Below are 23854 nucleotides of genomic sequence, written 5' to 3' on the forward strand. Positions count from 1 at the left end.
ATTATTCGATGTTCTGTTGCTGACACATGGTATGCTCTCTAGCTTATTCGTTGATGGTCACCAGTGCTAGCCTAATCTGGTGCTTCACCATCGATTTGTCTAATTTGCTCCTCACCTGTGGATTGAAGCATTCAGAGAACTCTTGAAGAATGGCAAGTAGTTTCTTCTGTTGTTCCTTAGTGAGATTTGGTGATAGTCTAGCTAGAAGATCTTGTCTCATAGTGGTAGCGCTTATTTCGCCCACAGAGGTTTCTATGACACGCAGCTGTTCTTCAGTTAATGGCTCAGTGTTTGCTACGCACATGCATCTTGGAAGGATCTGTGGTTCTTGGCGACAGTTAACTATCCACAATTCACCGAATCCATTCTTAAACGAGATGACAGAGGCTGGGATGACCAAGTTATTCTACAGTGGTATGCTTTCTTACATTCCACTACAAGACCCATGGGTTGATGCGCGGCATGACACATGACAGTTACCTTTCTAGCATTGACTGCAGGAATGATCACTTCATCCAGCACACAGTCCCACTCACTCGGATGCGCATCTTCCTGTCCACAGTATCTCAACTCATCTAGCATAATCTTCGAGTGACCACAATCTATAATTGCCTGAGAAGCTTTCAAAAAGTCCCATCCGAGAATGACGTCATGACTACACTCTTGTAAGACGACAAATTCTAAGGGCTTACACCCACACGAATGGTACATCTTCCTGTAGGTTTTACATATTTCCCATTATCCACCTTCAGCAGAGATGTTTTATTGTCAATGAATATGGTTTTCTGCAACTGGCATCAGTACTTCTCCGAAATGACTGAATATGATGCTCCAGAGTCCACAAGAGCTTGGGATGGTCGGCCATCCATGAGGATATCGACGTACTTTCCTATCATTTTTGTACTGATCGACGGCGGAGGATTTTTCTCTTCGGCGGTCTCACCTCCAAAGAAGGTCACACCCTTTAGTTTTCCAGGCTGCGGCGGCTAGGTGATCGGCTGGAGCTTCTATACGGCGATGGAGACCTTGATCGGCATGTTGGGGAGCATCTTCTCCAGCGGCTAGCTTGTGGCGATGGTGACCTTCGTTTTCCTACACCCACAACTTCATGTTCAGCTTTGTCGTCCCAGAGTTGGCATCGGCTAAGATCGGTCTGCTGTCTCCTGGCGCGGACATCATCAAATATCCACCACCTTTCTTGACAATAATGCACCACATGTCCCGGTCGTCCACAGTGGAAACAAACTGGTTGGTTATCCTGGGCAGGCAAAAAGGGATACAAACGTCTCAAAAATGAGATCGATAGGAAGTGCAAAATGGCTAAGCAGGGATGGTTAGAGAACAAATGTAAGGATATAGAGGCTTATCTCAGTAGGGGTAAGATAGATACTGCCTACAGGAAAATTAAAGAGACCTTTGGAGAAAAGAGAACCACTTGTATGAATATCAAGAGCTTAGATGGAAACACAGTTCTAAGCAGGTGGAAGGAGTATATAGAGGGTCTATACAAGGGCAATATACTTGAGGGCAATATTATGGAAATGGAAGAGGATGTAGATGAAGATGAAATGGGAGATACAATACTGCATGGAGAGTTTGACAGAGTATTGAATGACATGAGTCGAAACAAGCCCCCAGGAGAAGACAACATTCCATTGGAACTACTGACGGCCTTGGGAGAGCCAGTCCTGACAAAACTCTACCATCTGGTGAGCAAGATGTATGAGACAGGCGAAATACCCTCAGACTGCAAGAAGAATATAATAATTCCAATCCCAAAGAAAGCACGTGTTGACAGATGTGAAAATTACCGAACAATCAGTTTAATAAGCCACAGCTGCAAAATACTAACACGAATTCTTTACAGACGAATGGAAAAACTGGTAGAAGCCGACCTCGGGGAAGATCAGTTTGGATTCCATAGAAATATTGGATCACGTGAGGCAATACTGACCTTACGACTTATCTTAGAAGAAAGATTAAGGAAAGGCAAACCTACGTTTCTAGCATTTGTAGACTTAGAGAAAGCTTTTGACAATGTTGACTGGAATACTCTCTTTCAAATTCTAAAGGTGGCAGGGATAAAATACAGGGAGCGAAAGGCTATTTACAATTTGTACAGATGGCAGTGATAAGAGTCGAGGGGCATGAAAGGGAAGCAGTGGTTGGGAAGGGAGTGAGACAGGGTTGTAGCCTCTCGCCGATGCTATTCAATCTGTATAATGAGCAAGCAGTAAAGGAAACAAAAGAAAAGTTCAGATTACGTATTAAAATCCATGGAGAAGAAATAAAAACTTTGAGATTCGCCAATGACATTGTAATTCTATCAGAGACAGCAAAGGACTTGGAAGAGCAGTTGAACGGAATGGACAGTGTCTTGAAAGGAGAATATAAGATGAACATCAACAAAAGCAAAACGAGGATAATGGAATGGAGTCAAATTAAGTCGGGTGATGCTGAGAGAATTAGATTAGGAAATGAGACACTTAAAGTAGTAAAGGACTTTTGCTATTTGGGGAGCAAAATAACTGATGATGGTCGAAGTAGAGAGGATATAAAATGTAGACTGGCAATGGCAAGGAAAGCGTTTCTGAAGAAGAGAAATTTGTTAACATTGAGTGTAGATTTAAGTGTCAGGAAGTCATTTCTGAAAGTATTTGTATGGAGTGTAGCCATGTATGGGAGTGAAACATGGACAATAAATAGTTTGGACAAGACGAGAATAGAAGCTTTTGAAATGTGGTGCTACAGAAGAATGCTGAATATTAGAGGGGTAGATCACATAACTAATGATGAAGTATTGAATAAATTGGGGAGAAGAGGAGTTTATGGCACAACTTGACAAAACGAAGGGACCAGTTAGCAGGACATGTTCTGAGGCATCAAGGGATCACAAATTTAGCATTGGAGGGCAGCATGGAGGGTAAAAATCGTAGAGGGAGACCAAGAGATGAATACACTAAGCAGATTCAGAAGGATGTAGGTTGCAGTAAGTACTGGGAGATGAAGAAGCTTGCACAGGATAGGGTAGCATGGAGAGCTACATCAAACCAGTCTCAGGACTGAAGACCACAACAACAACAACAACATCCTAGGTCCTCCAGACATCAGTCTTCCTTGGTGCCCAAACAGGTTCCTCATGCGGCATTGTAGGAATGTAACTCCGCCTGGGTCTCGACTTTTTCACTATTTTAAAGGGAAATGATGGACGAGAGATTGGGTTCAATGTTTGTTCCATTTCCTATGACCTCTTGAAGCGTCTCAGTTTTTTGCTCGCCGTGCAATCCAAGTGCCTTCTGAACTTCCTCTCTCACTATCTCACGAAGAACACTTGTGAAATCAGTTGCTTCCCCCAACACAGACCTCGATACGATGTTTGGAAGCCGTTCAAACTTCTTGCATGTAATTCTTTTTTGATGCACTGTCTTGATATACTGGCACCATTTTATGAAGTCGTCTGCTGTCGAAACCTCCTTCAGGAGTAGGGCTCAATACATGCTCTCAGCAACACCCTTCATGAGATGTGCAACCTCATCTTCCTCCTTCATTCTAGGATTCACTATTTTAGACAGCTCCAAGACATCTTGAATGCAGGATGCTCTAGTTTCTCCTGGACACTGTGCCCTGCACTTTATCTTCAGCCTTGCACGTCTGCCATTGTGTGCTGCCGAAATACTTGCGCAGTTCCGCCTGGAATACTTTCCGGTTTGTGAACTTCTCCTCATTGTTCTCATACCATTGTTTGGCAGTGCCCTCCAAGTAGAAAAATGCATTAGCCATACACATGGTGTCATCCCATTTGTTAAATTTGGCTATATGCTCATATACCTTCAGCCACTTGGCCATTGTCACCAGAGAACCTGGAAGGATGTCTCATGTGGTGGCACACAGTTGCTGTCATCGTAAAGTCCTCTTCTTCTTCTGCCCCCGATAGATTTCGATCTGTTGAATATGGCTTGAACTCGGGTCTCTCCCCACATAAATGGTGGCTCTGTTGCGGCCTGATGGGAACCACTGTGTCATTGATAATGTGCACTATCACAAGATCCAATACCCAGTGTCTCCACCAGAATAATGTCACGTAGAAGAAGCTGTAACTGGATGATGACGAACACTAACTTCACTTAACGAAGGTTTATTCAGCACTTGCACATACACAGGTGCGGAGTGAACTGCCTCCGACCAGAACACACACAGTATATATACAGCTACAGAACATTCCAGTACAATGATTCTTGACATTTGTGGATACTTCTAGAATGTACTCGAACCGAATATAGAAATTAAAATTGTACAGTCCAGGTGAGTTTCGAAATCATGACCGTCAATGCAACAGTTTAATATCAAACCACTACACCACGGAGCTACTCAGCTTCTTCTGCAACAATATACCACCCCCAAAAATGCAATGAGACTCAGTCTTGGTCAGGCAATACAACAAGATTGAAGCAAACCTGAACTACCAGTACACAATGATATAACTGATCTGAGTATCACAGGCTTCATTCAAGACACCCTCCCCTCTTGCTCTCGACACCCCCACTGGGGCTGACATCAACTCTTTGAGTAGAGAAGGGCTCCAAAATGCCTCAACAACTTCACACCTATTGCCTTGTATTACTGAGGCAGTTCCTGGGTTTGATGAGCCCTGCAAGATCTTGTCAACTCTGAACCGACTTAGAAGTGGGCATGGAAGATGTGCTGACTCAATCTTCAAATGGAGACTGCTGTCTTCACCAGCATCTGACAGCAGTGTGCCTAAGCAGACCATCCAACACATCAGAGAAGAATGCAGTGCCAGAGCATTCAGTGGAGACTTTGAAGAATTCCTCATGGCATCCAAAAAATCCATTGAATATAGAATATATACAAGGACTAGATGTTTGTGAATATATGTAATGCTACGTAATGCAGAATAACATGATCCAATACTGAAATTTACTTAAATGCCATACGCTAAATAAAAATTAAGAGATATAGTATTACATTAAAGGTTTAACAAAATAAGTCAAATATTATAGTCAAAAACTGTGCACATGTGTTGATAGCGTTAAGTCATGGTGTAACAAATTCTTTTCGTCTGATTTTACGATAAACATGTGTAATTGATGTTCTGATTTCATTTCTTTTTGTTTCATGCCATTACGTTAAGAAAACTGTAAATAAGTTTCAATGTGAATATTAATGTTTATGTCAAATGCCAAGTAATATTGTAATTGAATTGAAATGTAACAAATGTTGAAACTGTTGTAAGATGTTTAAAATTGTAACTGTGCGTCTGATCCATACGTAGGCAATGTGTTAGGATATGTAGAATGCAAAACCTCGGGTGAATACCCGGTCTGTCAGGGAACGGTAAAAGGTGGATGGCAGGCGAGCGCGGGAAAATGCACGCGGGCACTGTACGGCACAACGGACACAGTAGCAGTTGTAGTTTGGCACTGGTTTGAGCAACACCTTCTGGAGTGAGGAGGCTCTCCTGGAAGACATAGCTTCACTGAGCCTCGGGTATGCCGTTCCAATGCCCACACAGTATGGCAAAATTCTATAGGCACTAAATGGAAAAGTATTGCGACGCTAAGAAGAATTAAAGTGCCGATAAGTGAAGAGCCATAGCTGTTGTTGTATGTGTGCTCTGTGCCTCACCATCGAGCCGCCTGCCAACCGACGCATCGATACTAGCAGGTTGAAACTTTTAGTACTGTATTCGTATGTATCAGAGAGTGAACTGTTTGTTTGGTGCAATAATAACCTAAATTTTACCAGAACTTTTCCATCATTCAATTATCCTCACAACTAACCTAGACAGGATCCTTTCCAAACGTTGCGCAATCCGAGTGTCCCGAAATGAAAACTAAAAATTGTGTTAATAATAATTATTTGCAGACCCAGCTATATTAGAATGGTGTTTAAAGAAATATTTTGTTAATGAACCAGTAAATCAATAGCGAAGGTCTAACGAAGTCGAAAGATAGCTTTAGTATTGATATAGTAATGAAGTTTATTATTTTGAGACAGATTTAAAGGCTTTTAAATGAGCAGTAAATAAAATGAAAAGAGTAGTAACTTATATACTGGAAATCTTGAACGCATAATAAATTTAGTAATCTTTTTTTTTTTTTTAAATACAGCGATCGTAACAGTTTCAGCACTCAACGAAGAGAGTATTTTGCCAAATGGTTATTGTGCAAAAATTCACTACCTACAGTGTTACACCAAAAAATTACATGACTTTTCCGATGAAACAATGTAATTTTTAGGGATCATCAACAGCTGATGAAACAAGAAATGCCATGTGTTTTGGAACTGCATACGTGAAGACATTTTCATAAGCTACTGACCTTAATTTTCCTCAGTTCCTCACTTAACAAACCTCTGTTTCAGAATTCTCTCACAACTTCGTCTGGACAACATGTTAGTGAGCTGACACAGTGTAAACTATGTTGCGTTTTGGCAAAAGAAGCAAATTTTAATATGGCAACAAGAGAAACCTATAGGTTTTACTCAAAATTGGCCACTCACGATGCTTCTCTGAAAGTTACAAATGGTTAACAAGCCAAGCAAAAATAAATCTTTACATTTTCAGTGGTATTCTTTTTACATACTAACCAAACCAGGGGTCACATTTTTTTGAATGGCCACCACGCAAGTGTGGGCATGGAGGGGACCTACTTAATAATTACAAAAACTTGAGCGTAGGCTTCGGTTGAGAGTGGCATTTCCCATCCAGCATTCTGCATTTCCCCTACAGCGCCTGCTCATAACCCCCTCCCCTCCCCCCCCCCCCCCCCCCCCCCCTACCGCACCACGGTATTCTGGGCAGACTCTACAGCTGGCTTAACGTAATTTTGGACATTGTGCTGAACTGAATATGAATGTGTCTATAAAACGCTTTTACAAAACTTATTACTTTCGTGTATTTCTACCATAGTGGCTTATCTGTCTTTTATGCCACACTTCGAAGCAATGAACTCTCCTGTTTCTCCCCAACTCATACACAGTAGCATCAATCAGCTTCCTCAGATCCCCACCTCAGTGACAGCTCGATGAGTATAAAGCGAATCAGTCTGTAAACATTGGATCACCTACAGTTATCACGTGTATAAGACATATGTTTCTCTTGGAATAGTCAAATGTTATCTGAAATATCACACACAGTTTAAACTGGTAATATATCAGTACGGCTACGATTGCAAAAAAATTTTTAAAATCAAGGTTTTTAAATAAAACTTAAAGTTTCTCCCCCCTCCTCTAATTTTGAAAATTCCTGGCTTCTTCCAGGTTTCCAAGATTTCAAGGTACACTGCACCATGCTGAATGTTTCCAGCAGCCACCAAGGGACACAGCTGCCAATGGCCTTACGACTGCAAAGCACTTTTTGATCAGCAAGGATGTGATGCCACCAGCTATTGCAGTATTGCTTCGGCATTCTGCCAGATGGACATCAGGCATTTCCTGTGGCACACTGGACACACCACAACGGCTTCCACTATATTGGCGTATGTAATCATCTGTTAATAAATGAAATACAAATTGCTCTTGCATTCCTAACTCCACATCTAACACAGTACTTGAGAATCTGCCAATTGTGCACCACTCGCAGTAACAGTACCCATCCTGTAATGGCTTGTACACTCTTTGGTAATGTGGTGATACCACATTCTTCTGCAAATTTAATGGCAAGGTACCTATTTCACACATTTACACCACCAGCTCAAGTAGCTTTCTAATTACTCTGCCTCCAACTGATTTCAGTAGCTCTGAAGGTTACTTTTTTACTTTCAGATAATTCAGTGCTCTGTAAAACTAACTGCTTCACTAACCTATCTCCTACTTCTATATGCACTTCCTCCTCCAATTTTATTTCTTGTCAGGCAGTTTTACACCTTAAATGGTCTTTTGTTTTGACAAACAATGCATATACAGAGTAAGGAAAGCAAAGTAGGGCATTCAATACTCACAAACCTAACTGCTAATCAGAATGACAATTCATCAGACCATGTTGGCCACTTCTAATTACCCACTGATTCAAATGGCAAAGTCACGGCACAAAGCCTTGTCAACACATTCTTGGTAACGTTCGTAGAATTTGAGACAGTCACCTTTCTGGAAATAATGTTTTTATAGCTAGCATGGGACTAGGAATAAAGATCTTAAATTCAATACAATAGAGTCCCACCGGCTCTTCATGGCTATTGCCTCCAGTGATGATCATGATCACTGAAGACCTTTTGTTGTCATATTACATTACAGTGGTGATATTCAAAGAAGTTTCAGGCTTGTAGCTGGTTGTCGTTCACTTCACTGGATGACATTTCGACTGGGCACCTACCAGTCATCCTCAGGTGAGCCATCAGAGAATGGTGAAGATTTTCCCCATCCTGCAACTTAACAGCATGCTTGTGTACGAGGTATGTTAAAAAAATTTCACAATTTTGCCCACAAAATGTTTCTACTATTACCTTTTATTTTTTGTGCTTGGTTTCCTTCGAAATACTCTCCTCCACAATTGATACTCCACTCTCAACGCTGTTTCCACTTCCAGAAGCATCCTTGGTATGCCTCTTGCTGGATCATGCAAAGTACAAACTGCAAATTTTCTTTAATCTTGTCTATCGTTGCAAATCTTCGTCCTTTCAATGGTGTTTTCAACTTTGGAGATAAAAAAATGTCCGCAGGGACCAGGACTGGAGAGTACAGAGGGTAAGGTAGCACAGTGATTTTGTTTTTGTGCAACAGTTGACACACCAACGGTGATGAATGTGCAGGTGGGTTATCATGATGCAAGAGCCATGAATTGTCTCGCCACATTTCACGTCGTTTCCTTCTCACATTTTATTGCAGGAGTCGCAACAAGTCCTGATAGTTCCATCGATTAACAGTTTGTCGCTGTGGCATGAATTTATGATGAACTAATCCTTCTAAGTCAAAGAAAACTATCAGCTTACAAATCTGATCTGACCTGATGAGCTTTTGTTGGTTTTGGAGAACCTTGCCAAGCCACTGTGGAGACTGAACCTTGGTCTCAATGTAGACACACACACCTCATCACCAGTTATGATTGTCTTAAGGAACACCTCATTCTCATCTGTGCAATCCAAAAGCTCTTCACAGATTGCAAGGCGAAGGTCTTTTTCATCTTGACTCACAAGGTGCGGGACGGACTTGGCGTCAACACTATGCATTCCAAGATGACGCATCAGGATTTCATGACATGATGCAAGTGAAATGTTACTGTCTTCTGCATCCTCTTGGTCAGTCAGCCTTAAATTGGCAAGCACAATTTCGGTTACGTTCCTGACATGAGTGCTGTCAGCAGACATCGAAGGGGTCCTGAATGAAGGTCATCTTTAACTTCCATCCGGCCATTTTTTAAACAGTGAGTATGGCTTAAGCACTCATCACTGTAGGCTTCCTGTGTCATTCGGTGTGTCTCTAAAGGTTTTCGTAAGTTTCACAAAAAAATTGATGCAAACTCATTGTTCCTCCAACTCTGCCATCTCGAAATTTGCAAACTATGGGGCACTACATTCTACACAATACAGCACAGAATAATAACTAACAGACATGCAACAATGAAACTTCCAGCATTTACACATTAAACACAGGCATATCCACAGATGCCAACCAATTTTACTCCAATACACCATTGGTGTGAAATTACGAATGTTCCAGAATTCTTTGAACTGACCTCATATTTTGCAGATGCATTACGATCATGGCGACACAGACTGAGCACACCAATTGGTGGACAGCACCACTGCCAATGGAATCACAGAATTCAGATCACCTCAGCTTATCATTTGTTGTGGTCATTGATGTACTCCATTGTCTCTGTTTAAAGCACATCATGGAAATGACGGGGTTCCACTTATTACCTGACTGGTACCCATTTTCATAATCGTACAGATGTTTCTCTATGTGTATTTCCACAGATTTTTTAATGTTATCCCAAACAGATGTTGCTGTGAGCAAAACCATTGTATCATGCTCCATTGGATGTCTGGTGGATATACAATAATCAGCAATACCAGAATTACTTGGTTGCAAAAAGTGAATACAGCTTTTAAGTTCAGTGTAGTGTGCTTCCATAGTATTAGATTAGATTAGATTAGTACTTGTTCCATAGATCATGAATACAACACTTCGTAATGATGTGGAACGTGTCAAGTTAATAAAAGTTGTCTATACACAATATTACATTACACAAATTATTACGACACTCAATTTTATTTATTTATTTATTTTTTAGGAAATTTCCCACTTACTATATCCAAAAATTCATCTAATGAGTAGAAGGAGTTGCCATTAAGAAATTCTTTTAATTTCCTTTTAAATGCTATATGGCTATCTGTCAGACTTTTGATGCTATTAGGTCAGTGACCAAAGACTTTTGTGACAGCATAATTTACCCCCTTCTGAGCCAAAGTTAGATTTAACCTTGAGTAGTGAAGATCATCCTTTCTCCTAGTGTTGTAGCCATGCACACTGCTATTACTTTTGAATTCATTCGGATTGTTAATAACAAACTTCATAAGTGAATATATGTATTGTGAGGCTACAGGGAAGATCTCTAGCTCTTTAAATAATTGTCTGCAGGATAATCTTGGATGAGATCCAGCAATTATTCTGATTGCACGCTTTTGTGCAATGAATACTCTTCTACTCAATGATGAGTTACCCCAGAATATGATGCCATATGAAAGCAGAGAATGAAAATAGGCGTGGTAAGCTAATTTACTCAGATGTATATCTCCGAAATTTGCAATGACCCTAATAGCATAAGTAGCTGAACTCAAACGTTTCAGCAGATCCTCAGTGTGTTTTTTCCAGTTCAACGCCTCATCAATGCATACACCTAGAAATTTTGAATATTCTACCTTAGCTACCGATTTCTGTTCGAAGTCTATATTTATTAATGGTGTCATTCCATTTCCTGTGTGGAACTGTATAAACTGTGTTTTGTCAAAGTTTAATGAGAGACCATTTGCAGAAAACCACTTAATGATTTTCTGAAAAACATCATTTACAATTTCACCAGTTAATTCTCGTCTGTTGGGTGTGATAGATATACTTGTATCATCGGCAAAAAGTACCAGCTTCACATCTTCGTGAATATAGAATGGCAAGTCATTAATATATATTAAGAACAGCAGAGGACCCAAGACCAAACCTTGCGGCACCCCATTCTTGATTGTTCCCCAGTTTGAGAAATCACCAGTTTTTTGCATATTATGTGAACTGTTTATTTCAACTTTCTGCACTCTTCCAGTTAGGTATGATTTAAATCATTTGAGCACTGTCCCATTCACACCACAGTACTTGAGCTTATCTAGAAGTATTCCATGATTTACACAATCAAAAGCCTTTGATAGATCACAAAAAATGCCAACGGGTGACTTCTGGTTACTCAGAGCATTTAATATTTCATTAGTGAAAGTATATATAGCATTTTCCGTTGAAAAACCCTTCTGGAAACCAAACTGACATTTTGTTAAAACTTTATTTTTACAAAGGTGTGAAGCTACTCTGTCTAATCCATGTAAGCTATACCACGATGGTAGGATATATGGCAAATTCCAGTCTTGTAGGTCTATAACCTCAATTGGACAGAGAACTTCTATAACCTGGGATTTTCAGAGGATTCTAGCTATACTGAACGTAATAGTTTGAACGAAGAGAAGAAAGGCCAGGGATTTTGCCAGTGTACTCTCCTCTTTATCCACATCCTGGTGTTGATGTCTTAAAACAAGTTTTTTATGCTGTCATTGCCACAGCTACTCAAATTAAGTGTGTACCAGAAGTATGTCCTTGCTCAAATCTAAAGAGATCTATTTTGCCAAAGCCACATCTAATCTAATGCATGCAAGGATACACAAAATATTGAAACTGCTAGACAGCTTACACATCCACAGCAACCAGAAACAGCATTCCTAACCACCAAGTCATCAAGGCACACTTCAGTTCCAATCTGTCAGTACCTCTCTCCCACTTCCAAAACTTATACTGACTGATAGGTTTAACGTGAATACTGGGGTAACAGAGAAAACTCAGTCAGCAGCAACAGGACTCACCAATCTCTTTGCCACGCAGTCCTGGAGGGTGTCCCCTTCCTCTTCCTCTAGGTCGGTCTTCAGAGCGATTACTGTGTCTCTCATAGCTGGGACCACCTCTGCCATTATTTTTATAATCTGTTAGAAACAAAAGAATGCATACTGGACTTAAAAATCTGTCTCTATGAATCAAGTTCCTAGGAGATTAACTTAATGTACTCAATAACTCCAAACATAAAAATATGCACTGAGGTTTGTCTGTAACAAATGTTTTCATTTCAGTCTACAAAATGGAGTACAGATGAGAATGACATAACAAGAAACTAAAAAAGGAAACAATAAAATAATATGCAGGCAAAGCATTATTCACATAACAATAAAATCACTTATTACAGGAAAAGCAATGATGCCTATGATTTTCTTGCCAATATTCATGCTCTTGAGGAAGCTATTATCCACTGTCTAGAGGTAGCATCTTTAACTTGTCTGTATCTGTATCTACATAACTGTTCTGTAATTCACAATTAGGTGTCTGGAAGAGGGTTCATTGAACCACATTCAAGCTATTTCTCCACTACTCCATTCTCGAACAGCACTAGGGAAAAATCAACACTTTAATCTTTCTGTGCAAGCTCTCATTTCTCTTACCTTCTTATGATGATAATTCTCCCTGTGTAGATAGGGGCCAACTTCGTGGTTTTTTAATTCAGAGGAGAGAATTTACGTTTAAAATTTTGGGAAAAGATCCTCCTGCAATGAAAAATGCCTTCGTTGTAATGAATGCCATCCCTAACTCAGGTATCATATCCCTGACACTCTCCCCCCTATTACATGATAATACAAAATGAACTACCCTTGTCTGAACTTTTTGAAAGCCCTCTGGTCTCCGATGGATCCCACACCCTGCAGCAATACTCCCAAAGAGGACAGACAAATGTAGTGCAGGTAGTCTCTTTAGTTCACCTGTTGCATTATCTAACTGTTTTGACAATAAATCACTGTCTTTGGTTAGCTTTCCCCACAACTTTAGCTATTTGATCGTTTCAATTTAAGTTATTCATAACTGTAAGCCCTTCCCCACAACTTTAGCTATTTGATTGTCTCAATTTAAGTTATTCATAACTGTAATCCCTAAGTATATATTTGATTTTACAGCATTATATTTGTGTGATTTATCATATGACTGAAATTTAGTGGATTCCTTTTAGTACTCATGTGGATGACTTCAACTTTTCATTATTTAAAGTAAATTGCAACTTTTTGCACCATAGAGAGATCTTATCTAAATCATTTTGCAGCAAATTTTTAATCATCTGATGACTTCACATGATGGTAATAATGGCATCAACAGTAAACAGTCTAAGATGGCTGCTCAGGTAGTCTCATAAATCATTTATACAAATTAGGAACAGCAGAGGTTGATAAAACTTTCTCGGGGAAAGCCAGATATCATTATTTGGTCATGTTCTATCAGTTTCTATGAAGTGTTCCCATTCAGCCAGGAAATCATGAACCTGTCGCACAACAGAGACAATACTCTGTAGGCAAGCAATTTGATTTAGAAGTGTCTTGTGAGGAACAGTGTCAAAAGTCTTCTAGAAATCCGGAGATATGGAATCAATTTGAGATCATCTGTCAATAGCACATATTACTTCATGTGAATCGAGTTGCTTGTGTTTCGTAAGGATGATATTTTCTGGAACTGTGCTGACTATTTGTCAATAGATTGTTTTCTTCGAAGTAATCCCTATTGTTTGAACATAGTATATAGGCCAAAATGCTACTTCACATTGACATTAGGTAGTGATATGGGTCCATAATTCAGTGGATTACTAGTTTCCTTTCTTGAATATAGGTGTGACCTGTTAACCTTCCTGCCTTTACGTACAGATCTTTCATTGAACAAGCGGTTGCATAAGATTGATAAGGGTGTACCTAATTCATATACAATCTGGACTAGAACACTTTCCTTTATTAATTGATTTAAGCTGCTTCACTACAATGAGTTACTCAAGTTGACAACTGCTCTTGATTCAAATTCTGGAACATTTACTTCATCTTCTTTGGTGAAAGAATTTCAGAAGCCTGTTTAGTAACTCTGCTTCAGTGGTAATGTCACTGAAGGTACTGATTCTCTTGTCACTGGTGTGCTTCACATACAATCAGAATCTCTTTGGATTTCCTGCCCTATTTTAAGACAGTTCTACCATGGAAACTATTAAAGGCTTCTCCCATTAAAGTCCACATTACGGTACATTTCGAGCTTCAGTAAAACATCACCAGTCCTGGAAATTTTTCATTCTTTTAAATGTCACGCTTTTTTTTATGATTTCTGCAACAGTGCTCTGACCTCTTTTGTGTACCATGTGGGATCAGTACCGTCTCATCTTAATTTATTTCATAAATATCTCTCTATTTAGTAACATCTCTCAACCACCACTGACTTTGAACTTAATCCAGACAGATTGTAAGGAGTGGAGACTGTCTCTTGGGAAGGTGTCGAGTGAATTTTTATCTACTTTCTTAAGTAGGTACATTTTATTTTTGGAGGGTTTGGATGTTTATGGTACTCCGTCTTACTACAACGGCCTTGTGATCAAATAATCTCTGTATCCATCATGATGCACCCTATTTGCTCAGGACTATTCGCTGCTAAGGTATCAAGCATGTTTTCACAATTATCTACACCTCAAGTGGGCATCTGAAGTAGTGACCAAAACATTTTGCATCCAAGGTTTGATCCCAGACACTGCTTAAGTTTTGAATAAAAATCATCAGCAACGGTGGCCACACAGGTTTCTGGTATAAGGAGCCACCCTCATTCTGCCAATGGCCTTGTCAAGGAGGACAAAGGAGCAAACAGTTTTTCAGGATAACCACTTGATTTAAGGGGTGGGAAATTGCCCATAAAATGTGGAAGAATCAGCAATGAACAATGGTATAAGGATGCAGAAGGCAACTGAACCACTGCATTAAATATACATCATATGTATCAGTAGGACACGAGGCCTACAATTGAAAAGTGTCACGATGATCCCTCCATTGACAAAAGACTGGAGATTAGTCCCCTGCTTGATTCTCCAGGTGTGGACTGCCAAGGGGAGGTGACCATGAGAAAAAGACTGAATAATCAATGAAAGTTTAGCATCACAGGAGTCTGAGCATGGAATGTCAGATGTTTGAATGTGATTGGCAAGATAGAAAATCTGAAAAGGGAAATGCAAAGGCTCAGTCTAGATATGATAGGGGTCAGTGAAGGGAAACATTCTTTCCATTTTGGAAGAAGACAGAAATGTATGGTAATATCAGCATCAGCAGCAGCAGCAGAAAATGAGAAAATGGGAGCAGAATACAATATGAATAGCAAGCCAGGGCAAAGAGTGAATTATGTGGACAGTTTAGCGATAGATATTCTCACCAGAATCAACAGCAATCCGACAACAACAATTCTAATTGTATGTCACCATTACATGAGGAAGATGAAGAGACAGAGAGGAAGTTTATGATGGAATCGAAAAGGCATAACAGTAATTAAAGAGAGTTGAAAATTTAATAATCACAAGGAAATAGAACATGGCAGTAGGGAAAGGAATAGAACAGTTAAAGTTATGAGAGAATATAGGCTTAGTAGTAGGAATGGGAGAGGAGAAAAGCTAATTGAGTTCAACAACAAAATTCAGCTAGTAATAGCTCAAAAAATACAAGAGGAGGAGGTATCCTTGGAAAAGGCCTGAATCACATCATGAGCAGACAAAGATTCCATATGCAGATACAGAATTGTAAATTGTATCTAGGAACAGATGTAGGCTTGGATCATAATTTAGTAATGAAGAAGAGTAAACTGAATTTTAAGAGACTCATCTAAAAGAATCAATGTGGGAATAAGTGGCTTGTTAAAGCAGTAATGATAAGACACATCTGAAGTTTTGTAAGGCTGTAGATACGGTGCTGATAAATACCATTATACATAGCTCAATTGAAGAGAAATGAACATAATTAAAATGGGAAAATACAGGAGTTGCACAGATAAATGTAGGTACAAGGAAAGTGACTGCAAAGAAACCTTGGGTAACAGAAGAAACACTTAAATTGTTTGATGAAAAAAAGTGCAAAAATGTTTAAGGCAAGAGACGACTACACCAATATACTGTTCTGTATGAGCTAAGGAGAGAATCAGTACACTTAATTAAATGAAAAAACAATCAATTAAATATGGAACAAAATTCCTTCAGAATTTCTAAAATCATTGGGGGAAGTGGCAACCAAAAGACTATTCAAGTTGTTGTGTAGAAACTGGGAGACAGGAGACACAGCATCAAACTTTCAAAAAATATCACCCACATAATCCCACAGAAAGCAAGAGCAGATAAGTGTGAGAACCATCGCACTATCGGCTTAACAGCTAATGCACCCAAGTTGCTGACGAGAATAATATACAAAACGGAAAAGAAAATAGGACTTTTTAGATGACAATCAGTTTGGCTTCTGGAAAGATAAAGGCACCACAGGGGCAGTCCTGGCAAGCTTGGTAATGGAAATAAGAGTTAAGAAAAATCAAGACATCTTCCTTCATAGGATTTGTCAACCTACAAACATCAACCTAGAAACAGTGTTCAAGAATGTAAAATGGTGCAAGATATTTGAAATACTGAGAAAAATAGTAGTCAGTTGTAGGGGAAGCAAGGCAATATACGAAGTGTACAAAAACCAAGAGGGAACAATATGAATGGAAGACCAATAATGAGGTACCAAGATTAAAAATTGGTAAGACTGGGATGCAATCTTATGTTCCTACTGTTCAATCTATACATCGAGAAGCTACAAAAAGTGCAGAAATTCTGTTACCCTGAGAGCAAAATAATACAGGATGGATGAAACATGGAGGAAGCAAAACACAGACTAACACAGGCAAAAACGGCATTCATGGCCAAAAGATGTCTACTAGTGCCAAGAATGTACATTTGGAGTACAGTATTTATCTTACAGCTATTTCTATTACTGTTACTGAGACCGGCAGAAGAACTCTTGTGGCTGTGTTTTGTCAACATTCTCTTTCTCCTCCTTGATAAAACACAAACTTATTAAGAGGTTTAACGAATAATGTAGTAAAACCCAACATACTGTAAGACTCATCGACTTATTTGACAAATACGGTACAAAGAAAAGAGTGCACCAGTTTGCATCTGTTCAGTTTCACGGCTACGAGAACACAAATTAGGCCTGGCTTTCCCATTTATTTTGAGACAAGTGACAAATGAAACAGGAGCTCTTTGCGGTGTGGGGGAGTAGCCATGTATGTGAAAAACGGTATCCCATTTGAGTCAATTGATGTTTCAAAGTACTGCACTGAAAAGGTGTTTGAATGTTGTGCAGGTGTGGTTAAATTTAGTGGAGCTAAACTTCTTACTGTTGTTATTTATAGATCCCCAGACTCCGATTTCACAACATTTTTGCTAAAGCTAGAGGAGGTTCTTGGTTCACTTTATAGGAAATACAAAAAGTTAGTTATATGTGGTGACTTCAATATTAATTGTATAAGTGATTGTGCAAGGAAAAGGATGCTGGTAGACCTCCTTAATTCATATAATCTTATGCAAACCGTATTCTTTCCAACGAGAGTGCAAGGGAACAGTAGAACAACCATAGACAATATTTTTGTTCATTCGTCATTATTAGAAGGGCATTCTGTTAGCAAAAAGGTGAATGGCCTTTCAGATGATGATGCACAAATTTTAAGTCTAAAAGATTTTTGTGCTGCAACACATGTTAAATATAGTTACCAACTTTTTAGGAAAGCTGATCCAGTTGCTGTACAGACTTTTGTAAACCTTATCAAGGAACAAGAGTGGCAAGATGTTTATAATGCTGATACAGTAGACGATAAATATAATGCTTTCCTCAAGACTTTTCTCGTGCTCTTTGAAAGTTGCTTTCCGTTAGAACGTTCAAAACAGGGTACTAGCACAAACAGGCAGCCTGGGTGGCCGACTAAAGGGATAAGAATATCTTGTAGAACAAAGTGGCAATTATATCAAAACGTTAGAAACAGTCAAAATCTAAATGCAGCAGCCCATTACAAACAGTATTGTAAGGTGCTTAAAAAAGTTATTAGGAAGGCAAAAAGTATGTGGTATGCAGATAGAATAGCTGAGTCTCAGCATAAAATTAAAACCATATCGTCAGTCGTAAAGGAAGTGGCTGGTCTGCAGAGACAGGTCGAGAATATAGAATCAGTGCGTAGTGGGGATGTCCGTGTTAATGATAAGTCGCATATATGTACAGTACTTAATAATCACTTTCTGAATATAGCAGATGAACTAAATAGAAACCTAGTCCCAACAGGGAATCATATAGCGCTCTTAGAAAAAAGTGTTCCGAGTCTGTTACCTGAAATGCTCCTCCATGATACTGACAAGAGGGAGATTGAGTTAATAATTAAATCACTAAAGACCAAGAACTCTCATGGATATGACGGGGTATCTAGCAGAATACTGAAGTATTGTTCCACGTATGTTAGCTCAGTACTTAGCCATATCTGTAACTTTTCCTTTAGGAGTGGTCGGTTTCCTGACTGATTAAAGTACTCGGTAGTGAAGCCACTTTATAAAAAGGGAGACAGGGATAATGTTGACAATTATAGACCTATTTCTATGCCATCGGTGTTTGCTAAAGTTATCGAGAGGTTGTATATACAAGGTTACTGCAGCATTTAAATTCACATAATTTGCTGTCAAATGTACAGTTTGGTTTTAGAAATGGCTTAACAACTGAAAATGCTATAGTCTCTTTTCTCTGTGAGGTTTTGGATGGATTAAATAAAAGGTTGCGAACGTTAGGTGTTTTCTTTGATTTAACGAAGACTTTTGACTGTGTTGACCACAAAATATTACTGCAGAAGTTGGAACATTATGGAGTAAGGGGAGTAGCTTACAATTGGTTCGCCTCCTACGTTAAGAACAGAAAGCAGAAGGTAATCCTCCGCAATATTGAGAGTGGTAATGATGTTCAGTCCCAATGGGGCACTGTTAAATGGGGCGTTCCCCAAGGGTCGGTGCTGGGGCCACTGCTGTTCCTTATTTATGTAAATGATATGCCTTCTAGTATTACAGGTGATTCAAAAATATTTCTGTTTGCTGATGACACCACCTTGGTAGTGAAGGATCTTGTGTGTAATATTGAAACATTATCAAATAATGTAGTTCATGATATCTAACCCGAGTTTCTCACTTGTTGGGAGCAGTCACCATACTCTTGGGCTTTCCGAACACGACTCATGGCCAGACCCAAACTTCCACATGTTGTCAACCACGTATCTATAACCTGTACTTACACATTCATTATTTATTCTCATACAAGGAGGAGACATTCTAATTGAAAGTCACTTGCCTGGTGTCAGTGGATAAATATCTTATTGCATGCGTGCATGTCCAAAGGAATAGTACGTCAAACTACAGTGGTACAACACTGGCACAGCAATATTGTACTTCTGTAAACAATGACTTATTAAACTGACAGTTCAGTAATATTCACAACTATCAGCACCTGCTTTCTTTGTGATTGGAATTGTTAAATTCTTCCTGAAGTCTATGGGTATTTCCCTCCTTTATCATTTATTTTGCATATCATGTGAAATAGTTTCGTCGTGGCTGGTTCTCCCAATGATATCAGCAATTCAGAGGGAATATCATATATTCCAGAGGCCAGTGCTCTTTCAAATTCTCCTTGCAGTATCTTATCTCACATCTTATCTTCATCTACTTCCTCCCCCTTCTATAATACTGTCTTTGAATTTCCCTTGTACAGCCTATCTGTACATTCCTTCTAACTTTGCCATCTCTGCTCTTGATATTAATACAGCTATTTCTCTTTCCTCCACAGGCCTATAGGTAGTATCTACCCTTACCCCATTTACACATACTTCTATAGACTTATATTTGTCCCCTAGCCATTCCTACTTAGACATTTTGCAGTTTCTTTCTGTATTATTTCTTTGATGTTTGTATTCCCTCTCACCTTCTTCTTCTACTGCATTTTTATATTTTCACCTACCATCAATTAAATTGGATATTGCTGGTGACATCCAAAGATTTCTACTAGGCCTTATCTTATGACCTATTTGATCCTGTGCTGCCTTCACTATTTCATTTCTTAAAGCTGTTCACCCATCTTTTAATGTATTAATTTCTCCTGCATCAGAAATCCGTTGTCTGATGTTCCCCTTGAAACTGTCAACAAATTTTGGTTCTTTTAACCTATCAAGATCCCAGTCTTTGATTTCCTACCTCTCTCTAAATTTTTCATTTTTAATCTACAGTTCATAACCAATAAATTGTGGTCTGAGTCCACATCTGACCCTGAAAATGTCTTACAGTTTAAAATATGGCTCCTAAATCCCTGTCTTACTACTGTATAATCAATCTGAAATCTTCCAGTGTCTCCAGGTCTCTTCCACATATATGACCTTCTTTCATGATTTTTAAACAGTGTTGCTGATGATTAAATTATTCTCTGTGCAAAATTCTACTATGTGACTTCCTCCCTTCATTCCTTTTTGCCAGCCCATATTCACCAATTATTTTTCCTTCTTTCGTACTTCTTACTACCAAATTTCAGTCCGCTATTACAAGTAAATTTTTGTCTTGCTTAACTATTTGAATAATTTCTTTTGCTTCATCATACATTAGTTACATCTCATCTTCATCTGCAAACATAGTTACATTATAAACTTTTACTATTATGGTGGGTGTTGGCTGTGGTCTGTCTTGGCTATGATAATGATCACTATGCTGCTCATAGCAGCTCTCTCAGATTCCTATTTTCTTATTCATTATTAAACCTACTCCAGCACTAACTCTGTGTAGTTTTGTATTTATAACCCTGTACTCCCCTGACCAAAAACCTGTACACCCTACCACTGAATACCACTAATTCCCATCGTCATAAGTAACTATAATCTTTAAATCTTCTGACCTACTTACCTGATTAAGGGATCTACTGTATGAAAGTTGTAGAATGTAAATACTTTTGGTTAAAGAAGGCCACTCACCGAAAAACACAAACATTTGAATCATAGATATATACACACAACAAGAAAGGAAACTTGTCAGCTTTCTCACACACACACACACACACACACACACACACACACAAAGCGCCTATGCCCCTACATCCTAAACATTGCTGGCTGGCGAAATGTGAGTATGTGTTTTCTGTGTGTGTTTTACTGTAGCTCAAAAATGGATTACTCAGAAAACTAGCAAGTTTTCCTGCATTTATATGTGCCTATTGACAACTTACTTCTACTTTTTGGAGTGCGGTCTCCTTTAATCCAAAAGTATTTGATTAATGGATCTGACATTCCACACTCCAATGTGTTGAATGCCAGTTTTATTCTTCCTGGTCAAGACACCATTCTAAGTAGTCCCAACTCATAGATCCAAATGGAGAACTATTTTATCTCCAGAATATTTTATCAATAGGATCACATCACTTAACCAGACAGTAGAGCTGCATGTCTTCACGAAAAGTAACAGCTTTAGCTTCCTTTTGCTTTCAGCCATTGGCACTATCAGCACCAAAAGGCTGTGCTCGCTGGCCTTAGAAGGCCAGATCAGTCGCAACCCTACTAGAGAGGTGTTTAATTTTCAGTTATATCTGGGGATGAGACTAGTGGTCAATACAATCAGTGACAAGTTTATGTGTACCCTTCATGTAGATTCTTGGCCACACAATCTTGCAAGCATCTTCAGTTTATCTCTCAGCTAATTTGAGTTTCTTGTTTCCTGTGATGAATATACCACCACCACTCATTAATTGTCCTTCAGATATAGTATTAGGTTCACCAGAAATATTTCATTGTCACCAATTTCGTGTTTTATGCAGCTTTCTGTACTCAATATAATGTTCTCTCCACAGGTATCACTCATTTTTACTCAACATTGCATATCACAATTTACCATTTGGCCTGCCCAGTCCATTTATGTCTGAAACTGTTTAGAATTCGTAGCATAGTAAATCAGTTTATACAGTCCAGATTAAATATAGCCCTCTGCTCAGTGACGGATGATAATGTGAGAGTTCTTAGCAGATTAATATAGTGTGGCAGGTCAGAATTTAAATCCAGTTTCTGCACTTAACAGAGCCTTCACAACAAAACCATGCTTGCAACTGTCCACATTACTTATCTTTTTCGCACTGACAATTACTATGATGTTATCTGGTCATTATTCTGCATAAATGAATCTTTTGAAAACAAACTTATTTTTCAATGAAAGTTTTCACAAATGGATATTTTAACTGCTGGTGATTTCCCAAGTTCGTTGGTCGTGGTCCGTTCCTATGCTTTGTCCAGAGCTGTAAGACTCAGAGGGGTCAACAGGAATGTCCGATTTGAATCATTGGCTTTGAACAGTGATGTAATGTTAATGTCTGCTGTCACTTCACCTTTTAGTGCATATATGAACTATGGGGTGACTTTTGTGCCTCAGCGATACCAGTAGCCATACCATAGGTGCAACCACAAAGGAGAGGTATCTGTTGAGAGGCCAGACAAACATGTCATTCCTCATGAGGGACAGAAGCTTTTTCAGTAGTTGCCGAGGCAACACTCTGGCTGATTGACACATCTAGCCTTGTAACATCAACCAAAACGGTCTTGCTGAGCTAGTACTGCAAATGGTTGAAAGCAAGGAGAAACTATAGTTGTAATTTTTCCCGAGTGCATACAGCTCTACTGTAAAACTGAATGATCATGGTGTCCTCTCGGGTAAAATATTCCAGAGGTAAAACAGTCCCCCATTCGGATCTCTGAGCGACAACTACTCAGGAAGATGTCATCGTCAGCAGAAACAAAACTGGCACTCTATAGTTCAGAGCATGGAATGTTAGATTCCTTAATCAGGCAGATAGGTTAGAAAATTTAAAAAGGGAAATGGATCGATTAAAGTTAGATATAGTGGGAATTAGTGAAGTTTGGTGGCAGGAGAAACAGTACTAATGAATAAGAAAATAGGAACATGGTAAGCTATTATGAACAGCTTAGTGAACGCATTACCATAGCAAGATAGAGATGAAGCCCACGTCTACGACCATAGTACAAGTTTATATGCCAATTAGCTCCACAGGTGGTGAAGAGATTGAAGAAATGTATAATGAGTTAAAAGAAATTATTCAGATAGTTAAAGACGACGAAAATTTCACTGTGACTGGGAACTGGAATTTGATACTAGGAAAAGGAAGAGAAGGAAAAATAGTATGTGAATATGGACTTAGGGATTGGAATGAAAGGTGGAATTCTGCACAGAGCATAATTTGATCGCTGCTAACACTTTGTTTAAGAATCATAAAAGCTGGCTGTGGACACGAAAGAGACCTGGAAACACTGGAAGGTTTTAGTCTGATTATATAATGGAAGTAGATTTTAAATTGTAAGATATTTTCAGGGGCAGATGTGGACTCTGACAACAAATTATTTCTCATGAACTGTAGAGTACAACTGAAGAAATTGGAAACAGGTAGGAAATTAAGAAGACGTGACTCAGATAAGTTGAAACAACCAGAGGCCGCCAAGAGCTTCAGAGGGAACATAAGGCAAGTGGGTAGCTTTAAGAGATGAAATAATGAAGGCAGTGGAGGATCAAATAGGTAAAAAAAGATAAGGCCTAATGGAAATCATTGGATAATACAAGAGATATTGAGTTTAACTGATAAGAGGAGAAAGTATAAAAATGCAGCAATGAAGCAGGCGAAAAGAAATACAAACATTTAAAAAGTCATATATAAAAACAAAGATGAGGTGACTT

At 39.0% G+C, this 23854-nt stretch overlaps 1 protein-coding gene across 4 annotated transcripts in view; it reads right to left on the reverse strand.

Annotated features, from left to right (window-relative positions):
• Window positions 1–23854, reverse strand: part of LOC124776718 (ATP-dependent DNA/RNA helicase DHX36-like) — a 239928-nt gene that overhangs the window by 206842 nt on the left and 9232 nt on the right. For all 4 annotated transcript variants that reach the window (XM_047251833.1, XM_047251834.1, XM_047251832.1 and 1 more), the window contains exon 2: window positions 12075–12191. In XM_047251833.1, coding sequence (XP_047107789.1) covers window positions 12075–12191 — 117 coding nt within the window. The remainder of the gene's footprint in view (window positions 1–12074; window positions 12192–23854) is intronic.

This window comes from Schistocerca piceifrons, chromosome 2 (genome assembly GCF_021461385.2).
Source record: "Schistocerca piceifrons isolate TAMUIC-IGC-003096 chromosome 2, iqSchPice1.1, whole genome shotgun sequence".
In the NCBI taxonomy this organism is placed as follows: Eukaryota; Metazoa; Arthropoda; class Insecta; order Orthoptera; family Acrididae; genus Schistocerca; species Schistocerca piceifrons.